Source organism: Lepidochelys kempii, chromosome 3 (genome assembly GCF_965140285.1).
Source record: "Lepidochelys kempii isolate rLepKem1 chromosome 3, rLepKem1.hap1, whole genome shotgun sequence".
NCBI lineage: Eukaryota > Metazoa > Chordata > Testudines > Cheloniidae > Lepidochelys > Lepidochelys kempii.
Genome location: NC_136382.1, coordinates 152,798,555 through 152,822,668, shown reverse-complemented (window position 1 = coordinate 152,822,668; position 24,114 = coordinate 152,798,555). Strand labels below are relative to the sequence as shown.

General features: G+C 48.2%; 1 protein-coding gene across 1 annotated transcript in view; it reads left to right on the top strand.

Annotated features, from left to right (window-relative positions):
* Positions 1–24,114, top strand: part of KIF6 (kinesin family member 6) — a 286,950-nt gene that overhangs the window by 76,052 nt on the left and 186,784 nt on the right. The window contains exon 7 of the mRNA XM_073338562.1: positions 7,537–7,743. Coding sequence (XP_073194663.1) covers positions 7,537–7,743 — 207 coding nt within the window. The remainder of the gene's footprint in view (positions 1–7,536; positions 7,744–24,114) is intronic.

Below are 24,114 nucleotides of genomic sequence, written 5' to 3'. Positions count from 1 at the left end.
TACAGACTAACATGGCTACTACTCTGAAATAAGTAAAAATATGTTTTTCTGTGTGTTGAAAAACAGCTACTGTAATGAGGCTCCAGATGAGAAAGAAATACATTATTACGTTTTAATTCATTTTAAATATTTGCAACCCAGTCATGAGTGGATCCCCATGGTGCCATGTGTTGTACTGACATGAACTCTGCTGTGGAAACTCCCTGGTACAATATTTGTGCACCATTCCTACTCTTTAATACCCAAATAAGTTACTTCATCAACTGAGATGAATCATTTTTAAGTACTGTTTCCTTTAGATCTTGCTTGTATAAACTACTATGACATTTTTTCTGATCTTTTTGAATATCAACTGCCATTTTAGGTGCCTAACTCCCAAACTTAGATCCTCAAAACCCCCGTTAAGCTGCTGCTTAACCATGCAGGCACTTAAAAACCCTGGGTATCTAAGTCTCCAATGTGCCAAAAAATCTGTCCATGAATATGCACACAGTTTCTTCGGTCGTGTTATCCAGGCACCTAAACACAAGCATAAGCCTCAGACTAGGCATTCTCCACCTCTCTCGCCTGTGGGTCCCAAAGTCCCAATCTGATGAGGGCTCTCAGAGGCTGCCTAACAGAATGGGCCCCACATAAAACACAGCTAGTGGTGGAGGTGGTGATTTTCTTTCTAATCTTTAGCCCAATGGTTAGGGAACTCATTCAGGGTGTGGGGGCCCCAGTTCAGCTCCCCACACTTCCTGAATTAAAATCTTTGTTCCACATCAGGCAGAGAGGGGAATTGATAGGGTCGCCTACCTCCTGGGTGAGTTCCCTAATCACTGGGCTAAAGGTTATAAAGAAGGTTTTGTCTTCCCCCTCCTACTTTTGTGTGGAGTTAGGCGTGCTTTGAGCACATCTCCTGACTGGGCACTGCAAGCAAGATAGGTGGCGCACTGCCTATCTGCCCCGGTCTGAGGGTCATCTGGGGCTCAGGCGTTATACAGCGTCCAGACACCTGCCTGGGGCAGTAATCTGTGCTTTAGACACCTACGTCCCTTTGAGGATCTGGGCCTAAGTAACTCAAAATAAAACAAAATCCAGTCTAAGCCTTCTTGCAAGGCCTGGCTGCTTCTATGGTTCCACTTACAGGAGTGTTCAGTCTAGATTGTCTCTCTGTTCAGAGCCATGCCCACCTTCCTTGTCCTCAGTGGAGTAAACAAGCGCCACCAGCAACAAGCAAGACTCATTTAAAATCTCTTAGCAGGGTCAACACCTGTTAAAAGGTGGGACCAAAGGAGAATACTAGTGCTCTATTATAGTTAATTTAACCATACACAAAGACAATGGCTTTGATTTTTTTTTAAATCCTTAATATAAACATCCAGTTGTATCAAAGACAGGAAGCATAGTCCAGGGGTTAAAGCACAGGAATGTTTTGGCCTCCCTTTTCACAGTCACAAATAATTGAAGGTGGATTTAGCTTGCAAGCTCAAATAAAGGCAATTTTATGTTTAACTACCGTATTGTGCCTACAAATCAGATAGTTATATACCAATGTGCACTTAGTTGCACCTACAGTTATTTGCAGGTAACACCAAATGAAAGCCTATTTAAATATCAGAACTTTAGTCTCACTAACATTCTATAAACTTGAGATAATAATACTTCTTGACAATGATTTTATGAGTCTTACTGTTTGTAATAATAGCTTTGAAGGTGTTTTTAGATGTAAAAGGATATTAGTGAATATACAATAAGAAAACAAACAGATCAAATAGTGGTATCTTACCATTTGGGAAGGTAAGCAATAGTCAAATTTCTAGTTATAAGGTTTTCTATCCTGATTTTCAGAGGTACTGAGCAGCTGTAACTCCACTAAAGTCAGAGGTCAGCTCCTTTGGAAAATTAGGCTATACAGTTCCGCATGTCAGTGTGCCAGTAGTTGGGGAATGATTACAACTGCCATACCAAATATTAAGTTATGAAGTTGCATCCTTTGTAAAATGATTTGTCCAAATTATAGTCCTGTCTGAATCTGCCAAGTCGGACACTTTTGGTAACTAAGGGTATGTCTACACTACGAAATTAGGTCGATATTATAGAAGCTGATTTTTAGAAATCTATTTTATACAGTCGATTGCGTATGTCCACACTAAGCGCATTAAGTTGGCAGAGTGCGTCCTCACTACCATGGCTAGCATCGACTTACCGAGCGGTGCACTGTGGGTAGCTATCCCACAGTTCCCGCAGTCTCCACCACCCATTGGAATTCTGGGTTAAGCTCCCAATGCCTGATGGGGCAAAAACATTGTCATGGGTGGTTTGGGGTACATGTCGTCAGTCTCCCATCCCTCTGTGAAAGCAATGGCAGACAATTGTTTTGCGCCTTTTTTCCGTGCGGACACCATACTGCTTTCAGCAGACGGTGCAGTAGGACCGTCGTCATCCACCGTTTCTGCTGTAACTCTGCTCTGCTGCTATTGTCTCAGTAGCGAATTTCTCCATGTTGTCTGTCAAGGGCTCCTGGGTACTGTGACAAAACTCTGTCCTTGCCTCCGTGGGTCCTGTGTTTCCTGGCAGATTTCGCTTGTCTCAGAGGCTCACTGTTACCCTCCACGTAACCCTTCTCTCTCTAGAGACAAAGGTCACAGTCTACTGAGCCATTTTCATCATAAGCCAATGAGGGAGCTGAGGAGGAGTTATCCTTCCTAGCACAGTCTCTGTTGTCTCCCAGTCTCCGTGATTAATCAGGGGAGAAGACCGGTCCCACCCTCTGCACTGGGCTCCAGCCCAGGGACCCTAATAGTATCAGCTATGGTACCTGACCTTTTAGAAACATGACATACAATTCCCTGGGCTACTTCCCCCACAGCAGCCCTCACTTCCTCAAGCTCCACTTCACCCTTACCTCAGGGCCTCCTTCCTTGTGCCTGATATGGTGTCTACTACTCAGCCTCTCCAGCAGTGCAACTTCCTCCCACAGCTCCTGACATGCACACCCACCTTATTTTAACTAGTTTCAGCCAGCTCCTGATTGGCTTCAGGTGTCCCAATCAACCTAGCCTTCTCCCTGCCTTCTGGAAAATTCTTAATTGGCCCCAGGTGTCTTAATTGACCTGGAGCAGCTGCCATTTCACTTATCCTGGTACCAGGGATTTGTTTAGCCTGGAGCTAATATATCTATCTCCCACTACTTTTCTATAGCCATCTGGCCTTGCCCCGTCACAGTACGTGTGTTCTTCCTGGAGAAATTAGCATGGTCCTTAACGTTGTCATCCACCGCTTCCACGGAAACTCTGCTCTCCTGCTCTCATGAATCCACGTCACAGGTTCTCTCGTCATTCTCTATAAATATCTATTCTCGTGGCATCTGTCGTCAGCCACCGCTTCCGCTGCAACTCTCCTCTCCTGCAGACGCCATACAACGGCAAGTATGGAGCCCGCTCAGATCACCGTGGCAGTTATGAGCATTGTAAACACCTCGCGCGTTATCCTGCAGTATGTGTAGAACCAGAACCTGCAAAAGCAGGCGAGGAGGTGACGGCAGCGCGGTGACGAGAGTGATGAGGACATGGACACAGACTTCTCTCAAAATATGGGCCCCAGCAATTTGGACATCCTAGTGGCAATGGGACAGGCTCATACCGTGGAACGCTGATTCTGGGCCCAGGAAACAAGCACAGATTGGTGGTACCACATAGTGTTGCAGCTCTGGGATGATTCCCAGTGGCTGAGAAACTTTCGCATGCGTAAGGGCACATTTGTGGAACTTTGTGACTTGCTTTCCCCTGCCCTGAAGTGCAAGAATACCAAGATGAGAGCAGCCCTCACAGTTCACAAGTGAGTGGCAATAGTCCTCTGGAAGCTTGCAATGCCAGACAGTTACCGGTCAGTCAGGAATCAGTTTGGAGTGGGCAAATCTACTGTGGAGGCTGCTGTAATCCAAGTAGTCAATGCAATCACTAAGCTGCTGCTATCAAGGGTAGTGACTCTGGGAAATATGCAGGTCATAGGTCTATCGCCTAACTGTAGTGGGGCGATAGACAGAACGTATATCCCTATCTTGGGACCGGACCATCTTGGCAGCCAGTACATAAACTGCAAGGGGTTCTTTTCAATGGTGCTGCAAGCACTGGTGGATCACAAGGGACATTTCACCGACATCAACGTGGGATGGGCGGGAAAGGTACATGGTGCTCGCATCTTCAGGAACTCTGGTCTGTTTGAACAGCTGCAGGAAGGGACTTACTTCTCAGACCAGAAAACAACTGTTGGGGATGTTGAAATGCCTATAGTTATCCTTGGGGACCCAGCCTACCCCTTAATGCCATGGCTCATGAAGCCATACACAGGCACCCTGTACAGTAGTAAGGAGCAGTTCAACTATAGGCTGAGCAAGTGCAGAATGGTGGTAGAATGTGCTTTTGGATGTTTGAAAGCACGCTGGTGCAGTTTACTGACTTGGTTAGACCTCAGCGAAACCAATATGCCCATTGTTATTGCTGCTTGCTGTGTGCTCCACAATATCTGTAAGAGTTAGGGGGAGACATTTATGGTGGGGTGGGAGGTTGAGGCAAATCACCTGGCCGCTGAATACGTGCAGCCAGACACCAGGGCAATTAGAAGAGCACAGCAGGAAGTGCTGCGCATCAGAGAAGCTTTGAAAGCAGTTTCATGACTGGCCAGGGTACAGTGTGCAAGTTCTGTTTGTTTCTCCTTGATGAAAACCCACCCCCGTGGTTCACTCTACTTTCCAGTAAGCCAACTGCCCTTCCCACTTCGATCACCGCTCGCAGAGGCAATAAAGTCATTGTTGTTTCAAAATCATGCATTCTTTATTAATTCATCACACAAATAGGGGGATAACTGCCAAAGTAGCCCGGGAGGGGTGGGGGAGGAGGGAAGCACCAGGTGGGGTGGTAGATGTGGGGAGGAGGGAAGAACAAGGCCACACTGCACTTCAAAACTTATTGAATGCCAGGCTTCTGTTGCTTGGGCAGTCCTCTGGGGTGGAGTGGTTGAGTGCCCGGAGGGCCCCCCCCCCGCCAGGTTATTGGGCGTCTGGCTGAGGAGGCTATGGAACTTGGGGAAGAGGGCGGGCGGTTACACAGGGACTGCAGTGGCAGTTTTTGCTCCTGCTACCTTTCCTGCAGCTCCACCAGACACTGTAGCATATCAGTTTGATCCCCCAGTAACCTCAGCATTGCATCCTACCTCCTCTCATCACATTGCTGCCACCTCTTCTCTTGCTCCCGCAACCTCTCATCTTGCTCGTCCCTCCTGTCCTTGCATTCATTTTCTGCTTTCCTGGACTCTGCCATTGTTTGCCTCCATGCATTCTGCTGAGCTCTTTCAGTGCAGGAGGACTGCATGAGCTCAGAGAACATTTCATCACGAGTGCTTTTTTTCGCCTTCTTATCTGCGCTAGCCTCTGGGACGGACATGATAGGAGGAGCGCTGAAACATTTGCAGCTGCGGGAGGAAAAAAAGGGAGAGTAGTATTTAAAGAGACACATTTTAGAGAACAATGGGTAGATTCTTGCACGGTGCACCAAGCTGTTAACATTACATAGCACATGCGCTTTCGGTACAAGGTCGCATTTTGCCTCTTTTATTGAGGGCCTGCTGGTTTGGTGTGAGAGATCACACATGCAGGGCCGGGCAACAGAATTCGGCTTGCAGGCAGCCATGGTAAGCCACAGTCTTTCGGCTTCTTCAACCTTCATAACATGTGGGAATGGTTTCAAACAGCAGCACCCTCCTTTCCCATACCAAGCACCCGTTTGGTTGGCCATTTAAAAGGAGGGCTGCAGTTTTCGGGTTAACATGCAGCACAAACCTAACTAACCCGTGCCCCCCCCCACACACACACACCCAATTCTCTGGGATGATCGCTTCACCCCTCCTCCCACCGCGTGACTAGTATCAGGGAAGATCCCTGCCAGCCAAACGTGAACAGCTCAGCGTGAATGGGCCCCCTGCACCCCGCCAGGCTAAAAGCGGGGATGTTTTTTTTCAGTCACAGGCAAACAGCCCAGCAGGAATGGCCACCTCTGAATGTCCCCTTAATAATGTCCCTGGAGGATTTCTGCTCCATCCCCAGACATGTTAACAGACTTTTCCAGTAGCAGTACTGGCCGCAAATACATCCCAAATCTTCAGGGCAAATTAATGATTAAACACGCTAGCTTTTAAACCATGTATTATATTTACAAAGGTACACTCACCAGGGGTGCCTTCTCCGGCTTCATGGTCTGGGAGCCTGCCTTGGGAGGGTTGGGAGGGTATTGGCTCCAAGGTGATAAACAGTTCCTGGCTGTCAGGGAGAACGATTTCTCCACTTGCCTGTTGTGTGTTATCCTCCTTCTCCTCCTCAGCATCATCATCTTCCTTGTCCCCAAAATCCTTATTTCTGTGGCGTGAGACTCCCCCTTGCAGATGTCCACAGACAGGGGTGGGGTAGTGGTAGGGGCACTTTTTCTGTGTACCTGGCTAGTGCATCTGAGTTGAAAGTGCTGTCCAGAGTGGTCACAGTGGAGCACTGTGGGATAGCTCCCAGAGGCCAATACCGTTGAATTGCGTCCACACTACCCCAAATTCGATCTGGCCATGTCGATTTCGGCCCTAATCCCCTCGTCGGGGAGGAGTACATAAATCAATTTTAAGAGCCCTTTAAGTCGACAAAAATGGCTTTGTCGTGTGGACAGCTGCAGGGTTAAATCGATCTAACGCTGCTAAATTCGACCTAAACTCGTAGTGTAGACCAGGGCTAAGAGTATTGAAAATATAACTGATGGGTAATGTTTATAGAAACATGTACCTGTCTTTGCACAAATTAACTGTATCATTGGTAGAAGTTGTCTTCCAGTATAATGTGACACCCCTTACCCCATTCATGGTGAGGGCTAACCTCTTACCTTCCGCTTCTACCAGAACTGTTAGTACTCCATTTCTAAGTGTTAGTTTCTTTAATATCCGATTCAAAAATTGGATACTAAAGAACCAAATTAAAGGGGGTATTTTGTAAAGCTTCGGAGAGTTTTTACATTCCAAAAATTTTGATGAAAGGGAGCATTTAGAAGTAAGCTCAGCTGTCGTTATTGTGACCTTCAAGATGTGTTAATTAGGTTCATTAGCCTTCCAAGTGATTTGTAATGCTCTTTCTCTCTCAATTAGAATGTGCTAACTGTAGATCATGGCTAATGAAACTAATAATGAAACTTATTTTGGTACTAAAGTAAATGCTTGACATATTTGTTCTAATATAATGAATCCATGTTATAACTATCCAAATTTTACACCAGATTGTGAGCATCTTACTTCCATTGGTGAGCAGCCACTTGCATAAGTAGTCCCAGTGACTTCAGTGGGAATTTTCATGTGTGTTAACAGTTTACAAAGAGGAGCTCTAGGGGGTTACAATCTGGGCCTTTATTTTTGCAGTGACCTCAGTGTAGTGATTTATAAATAAATCTTGTTTAATCAGTCCTGGTGTTAAAGCAGTTATTTTTTGCAATTTTTTTTAGTCAAAATTTAGTAACCTTTTCTTCACAGACTCCAATGAACCAAGCCTCAACTCGTTCCCACTGCATCTTCACCATTCACATCTCAAGCAAGGAACCAGGATCCGCAACCATCCGACGCTCCAAGCTACACTTAGTAGACCTGGCTGGTTCAGAGCGTGTTGCAAAGACTGGAGTTGGAGGCCAACTCCTGACAGAGGCCAAATATATCAATCTGTCATTACACTACTTGGAACAGGTAAAATTAGCAGAGTGTGAAACTCTGTCTTTTACTTATTTATTTATTCTTAGCCATGTATGTTGCTTTTGAAATCTTGATCCCTATCTCATTTAGTTTCAGGACCATGTATTATTGCTGTGTTTCTCAGCCTTTTCAGGTTGGTAACTTCTTATTCAAATTCAAAATTTTCAAATCCTTCCCCCACCCTTCATATTTACATTAAAAGTAAGACTACAAAATGTGTCAGTGCTAACAATGCTAGGCCGTATATAATTTATTTGTATTTTCTTTTGCTATAGAGACTCTTTTAAGGGGAAAATGCATTGCTTGGTACTTTTTCAGATGATATTTCAAACCTTTGTTGGGAAAAGTGGAAGTCATTCATAGGTGGTATTGAGTTTCTGAAGTTCAATACTGTTGTTTTGTTAAAAAAGACTGACTCACAAGGAGAAAGAAAAGAATAGCAGAGGTGAGAAGATGTAGATTCTGTATCTGTCTTTTTTTTTTTTTAACTAGAAACATAGTTGCTGGAAAATTACAGGCATGGCATTTGGTTTTATTAGCCACTCTGAGGCTGGACAGACCTTTACCAGGTTACTCAGGCATTGTTTTTAGCATCCCTTGTTGGTTATAGCAAATGAGTGCAAGGGTAGTTTCATCCTAGCTGGCATGAGTTTTTATTAGATTGAAGATAAAAAAGAGAGACAGAAAGGAATTAGGTAGTGATGGAAACCTACAAATTAGGGAGAGGAGTAGTAATAAGAACCTTTGGTTCACATCCTAGCTATCACTCGTGATTCAGCTGATCCTGTTGAAATGGTGATGTCATTTGATTTCCTTTTCTCAGCTGATTTGGTCAGAATCTCTTTCAGGACCAGAAAAATGATGTGATGGTAAATGTCAGGGTCTCAACAGGCTGAGGGGAAGGGGTGATGACATCCATTATGATGAAGCTTCTTGACATTCAGTGGTCCTATGACAGACCCCTGGGTTAAAACCTGGACTGTGGGTCCACTGTGTCCCCTTTTACTCTCTAGATCAGGATACCTCTCACCCTGCTCTGCTAGTGACAAGCAGCCCCTTCAGGCTTTGCTCTAACAGATATTAGCATGTGAAGGCATGCTCAAAGTTGCATGCATGCTCTCTCAGCCTCCCATGAACTATGCGCAGGAAGACACCAGCAAACTCCCCGCAGGCCCAGCCTTGCACCCCAGAAATGTACCATTTTGCACAGCTCAAGACCTCCTCTTGAACAATGTAAGCTCATTAATTGGTTTGCCACTTGATCAAAGGATAGTGGACATGAACCAGCTTTAGTAATCTGATCAGATTCCCCAAGCACTCAGGACAAACTTACTGGTTAAGTTTAAATATTAAAATAAGTTTATTAGCCACAGAAAAATAGATGTCAAGTGATTATAAGTAGTTGGCATAGAGGTCAGGAATAGTTACATAAGAAATAAAAAGTAAATACATATTCTAAATTCTAAACTTTATCAGACCAAGTAAAATTTGAATCAAACAGCTTTTCTCACAAGCTGACAATTCCTAGTACACAGGCTGAATTCCTTTCTCAATCTGGGACCAATCTCTCCAGTTCAAAGTCTTTTTCTTCCCAAACGTATTTGTTGCCTTCAGAATAAGTGGGAGAGGAGAGAGGCATCTCATGATGTCACTGTCCCTTATTTTATACCCTCAGCTCATGGGCCTGTAAATATACTGGCTCGAACATGAAGTCAAGTATCACATGTCCTGAGGCCTTGCTAAGTCATGGAGTTAAGCAGTCCCCATTGTGTGGAGCTCAAGCAACTGTCTCTTATTGAATTTTAAATCTCTTGTTTACAATTCCCCTGCTAGTTAATGGCTGGTGATGGTCTCTTGACACCCATCTGGGTGTGGGTCACTCCTTTGTTGCCACTGGAGAGCTAGTTGTGGGCATCTCCCAGACTCTTAAAATATTTCAATAACAACCACATAGTAAATTTTCATAACTCCATATACAATGATGATATACATATTTTGATAGAACAAAGAGTTTCAGCAAATCGTGACCTTTCATATGATACCTTACAAGGCATTCTTTGAACAAAATACCATAACCATATACAAGTAGTGAATATGGGGGTTACAGGATATTATTTTGAGGTACAGTATATCACAGCTACCTTTCTTCTTCCTCCCCTTGTTCCCTCCTTGCAGCAAGCTTACATAATTATCTCATGTTCCCCAGAACAACAGTGTTTTGAAAGAGACTCTCCTCTCACCAATATAAAGATCTGGTGGTTCCATTTATAGACACTTCCTCTCATGTTGTGTTGCTATTACAATATTGTGACCCACCAGGAGTCTCTTCAACTTCAGTTTATGCTTCTTTTGTAAACCATTGTTACATACTATTTCTACATGTCTCCCTGAGTTTTTACTTTTTATCCACTTTGGACAATCCAAAACTCCCACCAAGGGTAAAAGAATCAGCAAAATAACATACTGATCAATAAATTACTATTGCTGTATATATATTTTGTTGTTGCTGTGTTAATAAGTTGGAATAATTATAGCTTGGATTTTTTTTCAAAGGCTCATTTTACTGTAGATGCAAGCCCTCACACCTGCTAGAGGACTGAAGGTCTATTTTAATACATAGTATTGTTTCCATAGTCCAGTAAACACTATGCCTGTTGCTAAACTTCAGTTGGTTTTGGATTTCTGCTAGTGAATACAGTACTTCTTTCCAAAAGTTTCATTTAAAACATGTATATGCCACAATAACAGGGTACATCTTAGCCCATGAGGCTGACTGTAGGGAGCCACGGTGGCTCCCCTCCGAACCAGAGGGTAAAGAGCTACCCTCTGAGCCTAAGTGGGCGGGGCCAGGCCAAGCTTCCGCCAATCCCCGGAAGGGGAAGGGTGGGACAGGAAGCACAAAGGGCGGGGCCCTCTGCCCAGTGAGGAAAGCACCAGGGAGGGAGACAGACACAGGCTGCTGGCTGCTCCCTCGTGATCCTGCTGCTGACCCAGGCGAAGTCTTGGGCAAGGAGGAGCCTGACCGGGGGGAAGGCCTGTGGCAACCAGGGCTGCCGGCCGCTGAATACCCAGAGGACGTGGAGGGGCCTGACTGCAGCCCGGGCCAGCGTGAGTCCGATACCGAGGGGGAGAGCGAGTGGCTCGCAGCGGAATACTCGGACGAGATGGAGGGACCGGAGCTGCCCACAGCGGAATACTCGGAAGAGATGGAGGGACCAGAGCTGCCCACAGCGGAATACCCGGAGGAGATGGAGGGACCAGAGCGAACCGCCTAAGAGACCGGGTAGGAAGTAGCCCAGGGGCCGAACTACACCGTGGGGTGGGTGTGTTTGGTCAGCGGGCGCGGACTGCCCCGCTGACCCAGCGGTGGGACCTTCGCCTCCCGCCATTGTCAGGGCCCTGGGCTGGAATGCAGTGGAGTTGGGTGGGCCTGCGTTCCCCTACCCCGGCACTCCCTTGCCTGAGGGGCGGGCTACTGACTCTTGCCGGCGCTCCCCTGCCTGAGGGGCGCGCTACTGACTCTTGCCGGTGCTCCCCTGCCTGAGGGGCGTGCTATTGACTCTTGCCGGCGCTCCCCTGCCTGAGGGGTGCACTACTGACTCCGGCCGGCACACCTTCCCGCTAATTCCCCAACGCCCGGGAGGTGGGGCCGAGGCCTGCCACGAAGACCATTGCTTTCCATCGCCCCTAGGGGCTCGGAGGACCGACCGACGCCTGTCACAAGTGGTGGAGAATGCGGGCAGGCGATCCCAACCCGTGCCGAAAGGGGTGAGTTCGAGGGCGCCTCTGAAGCTCCCCGACTGGATAGATGGAGATGGAAAGGCTTATCAAGTTCCTGGCTGAGAGCCAGCAACAGCAGCAGCACCAACTCGTGCGACAGCTGGGTACCCACCAGCAGCAGTTGCTCCAAACCCTGGGGGCCCAGCACCAGGAACAACAAACCCAGTGCTTCCAGCAGCTTGAAACCCTGTGGTCGGGCCATGGTGGCGCTCAACCGGAGCGGGCAGCCACCCCGACCCCTCCCGCCCCACTGATCCATCTGGCCAAGATTGGGCCTGAGGATGACCCGGAAGCCTACCTAGTGACCTTCGAGCGGGTGGCCTCAGTGGCTGGTTGGGCGCCTGACCAATGGGCGACACTCCTCGCCCCATATCTGACGAGGCTAGCCCAGAAGGCTTACCGGGGGCTCCCAGATGATGAGGCCCGCATTTATGCTTGAGTGAAAGCGGCTATCTTGGATGCCTTCGACATTTCCCCGGAAACCTTTTGGTGACGGTTTCGGGAAAAGGTCTACCCACCGGGCGCCAGACCCCGGGCGGTGGCCCAGGAACTGAAGAACGCGGGTACCCGATGGCTCCAACCCAAGCATCGAACCGCAACTGAGATGACAGAACAGGTCATCCTCGAGCAATTCGTGCACATCCTCCCACCCCAGGGGAGGACTTGGGTGTTAAGGCACCGGCCACAAAGTCTGAGCTCGGCCGTCGCACTTATGGAGGACTTTCTCGAGGCTGAGGCCCCGATAGGACCGGCCACCCGCCCCCCAAACCCTGGACCCAGTGCACAGAAACTTGAACGGAGGGGGCCCACCTCCCAAACCAATGCACCCCACCGTATCCGACGACCAGAAGGCGGCAGGACTGAGTTTTCCCGACGGCCCGAGTCAACACCACTCTCCGGCCCTGGACGCTTAACCCGACCACCAGGCCCCAGCCCACTCTGCGGCCCCACTGGTGCCCCCACGCGGCCGGCACCCTACAGAGGTAGGACCTTGTTTCCGATGTGGCGAGTATGGGCATCTGCAACGGGGCTGTCCTGCAATGGACTGCAACTTTGGCCTGGTGTGCGGCGGGGAGCGATGGGCCCGTCTGCCCTCCATGGCCAAACTGACAGCTCCCATGGAAGTCGCCGCGGTCCCTGTGGTGGGTCTAGTCGATTCGGGCTGTGTGCAGACCCTTGTCCACCAGGTGCTCTTCTCAGAACCCCAGCAGACCGTCGGGGAAGTACGGATTCAGTGCATCCACGGAGATGTAAAATCGTACCCCACGGTGCGGGTCCCCATTACGGTGCATGGAGTAATGCAGTTAATGAATGTGGTGGTGGCGTCATCCCTCGCCTATCCAGTGATCCTGGGCCGGGACTGGCCAGACTTCGTCGAGGTGCTCCAATCCCTACCCACCAAAGAGGCGTTCGAGGTAGCCCCGCCTGAGAAGAAGACAGGACTTGACTTGAGCTCCAACCCTGGAGCGGAACCAGGCCCCACCCCCGGGCAGGAGGGCCTGGAAATGGCGGGTCCCCCTCCTGACCTGGTGGACTTTAGCCGAGATCAAAGGGAGGATCCTACGCTCCGGTTTGCCTACGAGCAGCTGGCCTGGGTGGATGGTGAGGTCATGGAGGCGCAGCGCACCACCCAGTGGCCCAGGTTTGAACTCAACCACGAGCAGCTCTACCGCCTTGACCGAGACCCCCCAGACCCAAGAGTTCCGGACCCAACTCGTGGTCCCCCGCATCCATCGTTGGGCTGTCCTGAAGCTTGCACATGACATCCCGGCTGCCGGCCATTTAGGTCAGGAAAAAACTGTGGCCAGGGTCCACCGTGAGGTGAAGTATTGTGCGTCGTGCCCGGACTGCCAACATGCAGCCCCGGCCGGGGTACGGAAGGCCCCCCTGGTCCCGTTACCAGTCGTAGGTGTGCCATTTGAGCGGGTAGCAATGGAACTGGTCGGGCCTTTCCCAAAAAGCAAGGCGGGCCATCAATACATCCTCATCCTGATGGACTACGCCACCTGCTTCCCGGAGGCCATCCCCTTAAGAAGTATCACTGCCTGCACTATCACTGCGGGAGCTCATGAAGATCTTCGCAAGGGTGGGCCTCCCATGGGAGATACTCGCTGATCAAGGGACCAACTTCACATCTAAGCTGTTCCGCCAGGTATGTGCCCTATTGGGGATTAAGAAATTGCAGACCTCGGTCTACCATCCCCAGACTGACGGATTGGTCGAGCGGTTCAACCGGACCCTGAAGGGGATGTTGCGGCGTTTCCCCACCCAGGATCTCCGCCAGTGGGACCAGCTGCTCCCTCCTTTATTACTGGCGATTCGAGAAGTCCCACAGGCGTCCATGAAGTTCTCCCCGTTCGAGCTCCTCTGTGGGCGGCGACCCCGCGGGGTGTTGGACCTCTTGAGGGAGACTTGGGAACACAACCTTTCCACAACACAGGATCTCTTGCAATATGTCTTACAACTGCAGGGGCGGCTGGCGCGGGCGGGCAAGCTCGTGAGGGAGAACTTAAACACCGCCCAAAGAGCCCAGGAGCAACACTACAATCGGGGCGCCCAGGCTTGATCATTCGGGCCAGGGGACCAAGTACTTCTCCTGCTCCCCTCGGAGGAATCAAAGCTTTTTGCCCGCTGGCAGGGTCCGTATTGAGGTCCTCCGCCAGGTAGGGCCGGTAACTTATGAGATTTGGCAACCTGGTCGCCGTAAGGAAAAGCAGATTTATCATGTAAACCTCTTAAAACCTTGGCAGGACCGGGAAGGGCTCCTAGTGGCCCCATATCCCCCCAAACCGGAACTGGGGCCCCAACCACCCGAGGAGTCGGATAATGGTGAACCCCAGGTAGCAGAGACACTCACCGTCGAGCAGTGAGAACAGGCACTCTGCTTAGTGAGGGCGTTCCCCAAGACGTTCACCACGAAACCCGGGCGGACTACGCTCACCTACCATGTGATCCAGACGGAACCCGGGGTGGTGGTCCGAGAGACAACCCGGCCATTGCCGAGGCGAATGCGGGAGGCCGTGGAGGAGGAAGTCCAGGCGATGTTGGAGCTGGGTGTTATTGAGCCCTCCCAGAGTGAGTGGTGGAGCCCCGTTGTCCTCGTACCAAAGCCCGATGGGAGCCGGCGATTTTGCATTGACTTCCGGAGGGTCAACGCCATCTCAAAATTTGATGCCTATCCGATGCCCCGCGTCGATGAGCTCCTCGACCGGCTCGGGGAGGCCTGTTATATCACCACTTTAGATCTCACCAAAGGGTACTGGCAGATCCCCTTGGATCCCAGGTCCAAGGAGAAGACCGCGTTTGCCACCCCTTCAGGGTTATACCATTTCACCCGGATGCCTTTCGGCCTACATGGGGCCCCGGCAACCTTCCAGCGGTTGATGGACCGGGTGTTGCAACCACACACGAAATATGCGGTGGCCTACCTGGACGATGTGGTCATCTGTGGCAATAACTGGGAAGAGCATCTTAACCAAGTAGCGGCAGTCCTCCGGGACCTCCGCGCCACCGGGCTGACGGCCAGCCCGAAAAAATGCCGAATCGGGCGGGAGGAAACCACTTACCTGGGGTACACCTTGGGCCGGGGACAGGTCCGCCCCCTCATCGGGAAGGTCCAAGCACTCCAGGAATGTCCGGTGCTGACCACGAAGAGGCAAGTACGTCAATTTTTGGGCTTAGCTAGTTATTACCGGCAGTTTGTACCCCACTTCGCAAGCATTACGGCCCCGCTAATGGAGCTCTTCACCAAGGACAGTCCCCGCCGGGTGCATTGGTCCAACGAGTGCGAGACGGCCTTTCGAACCAACAAAGAACGGCTGTGTAGCGATCCAATACTCTTCAGCCCCGACTTTTATCGTGACTTTATTGTCCAGACAGATGCCTCAGGCGTTGGGCTTGGGGCGGTCCTCTCGCAGGAGGTGGACGGGGAGGAACACCCGATTGTTTACCTCAGTCGGAAGCTGTTCCCCAGAGAACGGAACTACTCCGTTGTGGAGAAAGAGCCCTAGCCATTAAGTGGGCAGTCGATGCTCTCCGCTACTACCTCCTCGGGGCCCCCTTTATACTGGTTACAGATCACGCACCCCTGAAATGGCTCAATAAGATGAAGGACAATAATGCCAGGCTGATGCGATGGTATCTCGCTCTGCAGCTCTATGCCTTCACGATCCACCATTGGGCGGGACGAGACAACGCCAATGCGGATTTCCTATCCCGCCTCGCAGAAGGTGAGGACGCCAGCTCCGAAGATCGGGAGCTGGATTTGAGGGGTGGGGTATGTAGGGAGCCAGGGTGGCTCCCCTCTGAACCAGAGGGTAAAGAGCCACCTTCTGAGCCTGAGTAGGCGGGGCCAGGCCAAGCTTCCGCCAATCCCCAGAAGGGGAAGGGTGGGACAGGAAGCACAAAGGGCGGGGCCCTCTGCCCAGTGAGGAGAGCACCAGGGAGGGAGACAGGCACAGGCTGCTGGCTGCTCCCTCGTGATCCTGCTGCTGACCCAGGCGAAGCCCCGGGCAAGGAGGAGCCTGACCGGGGGGAAGGCCTGTGGCAGCCAGGGCTGCCGGCCGCTGAATACCCAGAGGACCTGGAGGGGCCTGACTGCAGCCCGGGCCAGCGTGAGTCCGATACCGAGGGGGAGAGCGAGTGGCCCGCAGCGGAATATTCGGACGAGATGGAGGGACTGGAGCTGCTCACCGCGGAATACTTGGACAAGACGGAAGGACCGGAGCTGCCCACAGCGGAATACTCGGAAGAGATGGAGGGACAGGAGCTGCCCGCAGCGGAATACTCAGAAGAGATTGAGGGACAGGAGCTGCCCGCAGCGGAATACTCGGAAGAGATGGAGGGACCGGAGCGACCCGCCTAAGAGACCGGCCCCTGGGCTACTTCCTACCCGAACTACACCGTGGGGTGGGTGTGTTTGGTCAGCAGGAGTGGACTGCCCCGCTGACCCAGCGGCGGGACCTTCACCTCCCGCCACTGTCAGGGCCCTGGGCTGGAACGCAGTGGAGTTGGGTGGGCCTGTGTTCCCCTACCCCGGCACTCCCCTGCCTGAGGGGCACGCTACTGACTCTTGCCGGCGCTCCCCTGCCTGAGGGGTGCGCTACTGAATCTTGCTGGCGCTCCCCTGCCTGAGGGGCGTGCTATTGACTCTTGCCGGCGCTCCCCTGCCTGAGGGGCGCACTATTGACTCTTGCCGGCGCTCCCCTGCCTGAGGGGCGCACTGTTGAATCTTGCCGGCGCCCCGCTGCCTGAGGGGCGCGCTACTGACTCTTGCCGGCGCTCCCCTGCCTGAGGGGCGCGCTACTGACTCTTGCCGGTGCTCCACTGCCTGAGGGGCGCGCTACTGACTCCAGCCGGCACACCTTCCCGCTAATTCCCCAACGCCCGGGAGGTGGGGCCGAGGCCTGCCACGGAGACCATTGCTCTCCATCGCCCCTAGGGGCTCGGAGGACCGACCGACGCCTGTCACACTGACATTCTGTGAGACAAATGGTAAAAAGAATGAAGAAATGAGCAGAGCATACTCTACAGCTTTGTACCTCATGAGATTTTTCTCTTTAATGCGTGGGGACTTATCCCACTGCTTACAGCATTCGGCAAAATGGTCAAGTGAGAAACCTCTTGAAACAGGCTATTTTGTTTTCTGAAGCTGGGAAATATCAGCCAGTTGTTCCACTAATCAGTGAGGAGATTGGGGGGGTGGATTTTTTTAAACAAAGGTCTTAGATTCTGTTTAACTTGCAGTGAGAGGCACACATGAAGGCCATTAAAGTAGCTAGCTAGCTAGTAAAAATGATGTTATTGATACTACTGGCTCTTTTCCACCTTCCTGCATTCTGGCCTCCTTTGCTTGGAATTGTGATATTATGAAATACAGCAGTCAAAATCCTTCCTCTAGATCCACTGGATTCTGTTTTATGATTTATTTTATTTAAAGACATTAGAAATAATTGCAGGAACAGAGGGAGAGACGCATCCTTTCAAGGTATCTTAATACTATACTCTAGGGTTTACCTATCTCTACTATTAAGGCACAAGGTGAAAATATACTGATTCTAACCAACCAAGGATTGCAGAAATCCCTTTAAAAGTGTATAATTGTCAGACTTTTAGTGGTGGTATAAATTGAACTTGTACGTGATGTAAAAAGACCAATCAGATATGTGTATTTACAGTACATTCTAAATATGGATTTAGTACACAGATAGCCAGTCAGAAAACACACAGTCTGTCCAGAATCTGAAAGCTTTTTCATAAGTAAGGAAATTCATGAGCCGGTATATATTCATCAGACAATATGTGGGAAATCTAAGGCATCTTGAGAAAAAGTGCCTACTCTCAATTTATTCCATTCTCCTCTAATCTGTGCTGTTTAAGGTCCTTTCTCACACTCCCAGATCCTTGGAAAGCTTGGGCTGGATTTTAAATAGCCCTTAATATGTTTTTCTGTCTGCTATTGTATAGGTGAGACTCCTTTGAAATGTACAAAACTTGACAGCAGACAACACTAAAATTGAGAACAGATTTAAAAAAAAAAATCCATATCAGTTTAAATTTGACTTAAAGCAGAAAAACTACCTTTTAATTATAGTAACGATTAGATAAGTGACGATGCAAAAACAGGTTTCCTCTAGGGCAACTGAATTGTTCCATGTGTGTATTCAGAGTAATATCTATTTATTTTTCTGACAAAAATAAGTTTTGCCTACTCATCATTCCTATCTCACATGAACTTTTGTGAGGCTAAATTTGCTAATGTATAGAAAGCACTCTGAGATGTTCAGATTGAAGTTTCTATATAAGGACAAAATATGATTATCATCGTTATTATTTTATTACTTTTTTACTCCTGCTAGCACAATTTTGGGTGGTCAAGCTGCATTCTGTTGTGGTTCATACATCATTAATAGAAATGGTTATTAAGGGACTGATCTAAATCCCATTTAATGTAGTGCAAAGATTCCTATTAGGTTCAATGAGAATTGGGCCCTAGAGCCCTGATTTTGCAATGAGCTCTACATAAATGCACATACAGATCTTATTGCAGGCTCAAATTCTCACTGAATTCTGACTACAAAAGCTTTTACTGATGGTTCTAATGCATGAGCCTGAAAGAATTCAGCTTTATTCTCATACTCAAAATTAAGTTTGCAGTCAAATCAATGTATGTCACATCCAAAGGTTTCATATAATAAAATAATGTAAAATTAACATATAATTTTTAAAATTATGCTTGTAAAGATAGGGTATTGTGGATGTGGCATGACATACTGAAGTGGTTGGTTACCATACTGTATAGTCCCAGAGTATGCAGTCATAAGGTAATAATTACATGGTATGGAAGATTTTTCAGCCAAGCAGATAATATTTTTCATAGAAACCATTTTTTAAAATCTGAATGATAAAGGAGTGTTCTTATGCTGATTGCATAATGAGGCTTATTAAAATAATTGGGAGAAGAGCTACTGTACAAATATCTGGACAGATGTACCCTGGAAAGTATTTCGGAGTGAAGTTTCCATTAAGACACTTCATAATGAAAGCGCAAGCCAGTACTTGCTAAGATGTTTAAAATAAGAATAAACTTTGTGCAGGAGGGAAGTGTCTTGACAGCATATTGCACAAATATTGTATATACATCATAATTCTTCTAAACTTAAATCTAAGCGATTTCATTCTGGCTGTTACAAAATAAAAAAGTAAAGTATTTGCATATACGATCAAGATACAAAAGGAGCACTTAAAGACCTAAAGTCATTGCGGAGAAACTAAATGAATTCTTTGCTTCAGTCTTCACGGCTGAGGATGTTAGGGAGATTCCCAAACCTGAGCTGTCCTTTGTAGGAGACAAATCTGAGGAATTGTCACAGATTGAAGTGTCATTAGAGGAAGTTTTGGAATTAATTGATAAACCTAACAGTAACAAGTCACCGGGACCAGATGGCATTCACCCTAGAGTTCTGAAAGAACTCAAATGTGAAATTGCAGAACTATTAACTATGGTTTGTAACCTGTCCTTTAAATCAGCTTCTGTACCCAATGACTGGAAGATAGCTAATATAATGCCAATATTTAAAAAGGGCTCTAGAGGTGATCCCAGCAATTACAGACTGGTAAGTCTAACGTCAGTACTGGGCAAATTAGTTGAAACAATAGTGAAGAATAAAATTGTCAGACACACAGAAGAACATAAGTTTTTGGGCAAAAGTCAACATGGTTTCTGTAAAGCGAAATCATGTCTTACTAATCTATTGGAGTTCTTTGAAGGGGTCAACAAACATGTGGACAAGGGGAATCTAGTGGACATAGTATACTTAGATTTCCAGAAAGCCTTTGACAAAGTCCCTCACCAAAGGCTCTTATGCAAATTAAGTTGTCATGGGATAAGTCAGAAGATCCTTTCATGGGCTGAGAACTGGTTAAAAGACAGGGAACAAAGGGTAGGAATAAATGGTAAATTTTCAGAATGGGGAGGGGTAACTAGTGGTGTTCCCCAAGGGTCAGTTCTAGGAGCAATCCTATTCAACTTATTCATAAATGATCTGGAGAAAGGGGTAAGCAGGGAGGTGGCAAAGTTTGCAGACGATACTAAACTGCTCAAGATAGTTAAGACCAAAGCAGACTGTGAAGAACTTCAAAAAGATCTCACAAAACTAAGTGATTGGGCAACAAAATGGCAAATAAAATGTAATGTGGATAAATGTAAAGTTATGCATATTGGAAAAAATAACCCCAACTATACATACAATATGATGGGGGCTAATTTTGCTACAGCTAATCAGGAAAGAGATCTTGGAGTCATCTTGGATAGTTCTCTGAAGACGTCCACACAGTGTGCAGCATCAGTGAAAAAAGCAAACAGGATGTCAGGAATCATTAAAAAGGGGATAGAGCAGCATTTCCCAAACTTTTTTTGGCCACGGAACACTTTTTAGTCTGTTATGGAACACTCATATTATTATTTTGTAGTCATGTGGTTTTCAAATAAAAAATTGTGTTATTTATGCTCAAATATGTTTCATTTTATAAAACAAAGCAAAAATACAAATTTAAAACAACTTGAACTAACAATTTCTAACTTGAAAGCGCGTATAAAGTAGTACAAAAATCAAGTGCAAGAGTCAAAATTAAATTCTAGATTCTTTCACGGAACACCTATTCACATCTTACAGAACACCAGTGTTCCGCGGAACACAGTTTGGGAAACTCTGGGATAGAGAATAAGACGGAAAGTATCTTATTTCCCTTATATAAATCCATGGTACGCCCACATCTTGAATACTGCATACAGATATGGTCTCCTCATCTCAAAAAAAGATGTACTGGCATTAGAAAAGGTTTAGAGAAGGGCCACTAAAATGATTAGTGGTTTGGAACGGGTCTGTAGTGAGGCGGTGTGGTTCCCTGCCACCCTGGAGAGAGACGAGTCCCTCCAGACACCAGAATGGGCGGAACCAGGGAACTCTGAGCCCGCCCCCCAAAGGGTCAGGCACTGGCCCAGAAGTAGAAAGGCCCGACCTCAGGGCTCAGTGGGGAAGCAGCCGCTGGGGAGGCCAGATGCCTCCAGCTTAGCTCGTGAGTGGGAAAGCCCAGTGGTCTGCGGAAGACCTGAGAACTGGCCAGTCCTGCCCCGCGCCAGCTACCCGGAGGAGTTGCCAAGCCTGCCCCACACCAGGTACCCAGAGGAGGTGCTGAGCCTACCCCATGCCAGCTACCCGGAGAGGGTGCCGAGCCTGCCCTGCGCCAGCTACCAGAAGGAGTTGCTGAGTCTACCCCTGGCCAGCTATCCCGAGGAACCCATGGTGCTGGACCCCCGCGGAGGACACCACCCTGACCCAGATACCTCAAGAGGGGGAGTCTGGAAGTAGCCTGGGGGCAGCTGACCCTAGTCTGGCTGCAGCACTGCCAGAACCCATGTCAGTGTGTTGCGGCCAGGATCCCCATTGACTCAGCAGCAGGTCTTCTGCCACTGCTAGGGCCCTGGGCTAGGACGCAGTGGAGTGGGAGGGCCTGCGTCCCCCCTGCCACCCTACTTGTGGGTGGCAGTCTCCCCCTCTCCCAGGCCCTTTGGAACTTAGGGCCTGGGCTCACTGTTACTATACTCATAGAATATCAGGGTTGGAAGGGACCTCAGGAGGTCATCTAGTCCAACCCCCTGCTCAAAGCAGGACCAATCCCCAACTAAATCATCCCAGTCAGGGCTTTGTCAAGCTTGACCTTAAAAACTTCTAAGGAAGGTGTCAAGGTTCCTCCCCCACTCTGAACTCTAGGGTACAGATGTGGGGACCTGCATGAAACCTCCTAAGCTTACTTTCACCAGCTTAGGTTAAAACTTCCCCAAGGTACAAATTAATTTTATCCTTTGTCCCTGGATCCCCACTGCCACCACCAAACTCTAACTGGGTTTACTGGGAAACGTAGTTTGGACACGTCTTTCCCCCAAAAATCCTCCCAAGCCTTGCACCCCACTTTCTGGGTAAGGTTTGGTAAAAATCCTCACCAATTTGCATAGGTGACCACAGACCCAAACCCTTGGATCTGAGAACAATGAAAAAGCATTCAGTTTTCTTACAAGAAGACTTTTAATAGAAGTAAAGAAATCCCCTCTGTAAAATCAGGATGGTAGATACCTTACAGGGTAATTAGATTCAAAACATAGAGAATCCCTCTAGGCAAAACCTTAAGTTACAAAAAAGACACACAGACAGGAATAGTCATTCTATTCAGCACAGTTCCTTTCTCAGCCATTTAAAGAAATCATAATCTAACACATACCTAGCTAGATTACTTACTAAAAGTTCTAAGACTCCATTCCTGTTCTATCCCTGGCAAAAGCAGCATACAGACACAGACCCTTTTTTTTCTCCCTCCTCCCAGCTTTTGAAAGTATCTTGTCTCCCCATTGGTCATTTTGGTCAGGTGCCAGTGACGTTACCTTTAGCTTCTTAACCCTTTACAGGTGAGAGGATTTTCCCTCTGGCCAGGAGGGATTTTAAAGGGGTTTACCCTTCCCTTTATATTTATGACTGAAGGAGAGTCCACCACCTCCCTAGGTAACGCATTCCAGTGTTTCACCACCCTCCAAGTGAAAAAGTTTTTCCTAATATCCAACCTAAATCTCCCCCACTGCAACTTGAGACCATTACTCCTCATTCTGTCATCTGCTACCACTGAGAACAGTCTAGATCCATCCTCTTTGGAACCCCCTTTCAGGTAGTTGAAAGCAGCTATCAAATACCCACTCATTCTTCTCTTATGCAGACTAAACAATCCCAGTTCCCTCAGCCTCTCCTCATAAGTCATGTGTTCCAGTCCCCTAATCATTTTTGTTGCCTTCTGTTGGACGTTTTCCAATTTTTCCACATCCTTCTTATACTGTTGTTGCTCAGCCCCTGCCTGAGGGCCTGAGCACCTGACTCACCAGAGCCCCAGCCTGACCCAGGGCCTGGGTCACTGTGTTTATTTGTACCTGCACCAAGACCATAGAGGAAGACTCCCACGGCTGGACTAATTCCCTACAAGAGCTTTTCCCAAAGGGAGTGAGGAGGTGTGGTTCCTTGCCACCCAGGAGAGAGCTGAGCCAGGCTAGCCTTTGTAGGTGTTTGTCTCACCTACAAGATATCTATCAAGCATTCTTACAACTACAGTACCCACCTGCTGAAGTGAAGAAACAGACTGACAGAGCCGAAGAGTACCAGAAGTAACCTACTACAGGACAGGCCCAACAAAGAAAATAACAGAACTCCACTAGCCATCACCTTCAGCCCCCAACTAAAACCTCTCCAACGCATTATCAAGGATCTACAACCTATCCTGAAGGACGACCCATCACTCTCACAGATCTTGGGAGACAGGCCAGTCCTTGCTTACAGACAGCCCCCCAACCTGGAGCAAATACTCACCAGCAACCACACAACAAAAACACTAACCCAGGAACCTATCCTTGCAACAAAGCCCATTGCCAACTGTGTCCACATATCTCTTCAGGGGACACCATCATAGGGCCTAATCACATCAGCCACACAATCAGAGGCTCGTTCACCTGCACATCTACCACTGTGATCATAGAATCATAGAATATCAGGGTTGGAAGGGACCTCAGGAGGTCCCACAGTATTCTTGCCAGCAAGTTAAAGAAGTATGGGCTGGATGAATGAACTATAAGGTGGATAGAAAGTTGGCTAGATTGTCGGGCTCAACAGATAGTGATCAATGGCTCCATGTCTAGTTGGCAGCCGGTGATATATGCCATCATGTGCCAGCAGTGCCCCTCTGCCATGTACATTGGCCAAACCGGACAGTCTCTACGTAAAAGAATAAATGAACGCAAATCAGACAACAAGAATTATAACATTCAAAAACCAGTCGAGAACACTTCAATCTCTCTGTTCACTCGATTACAGACCTAAACGTTGCAATTCTTCAACAAAAAAACTTCAAAAACAGACTCCAATGAGAGACTGCTGAATTGGAATTAATTTGCAAACTAGATACAATTAACTTAGGCTTGAATAAAGACTGGGAGTGAATGTGTCATTACACAAAGTAAAACTATTTCCCCATGTTTATTTTCCCGCCCTACTG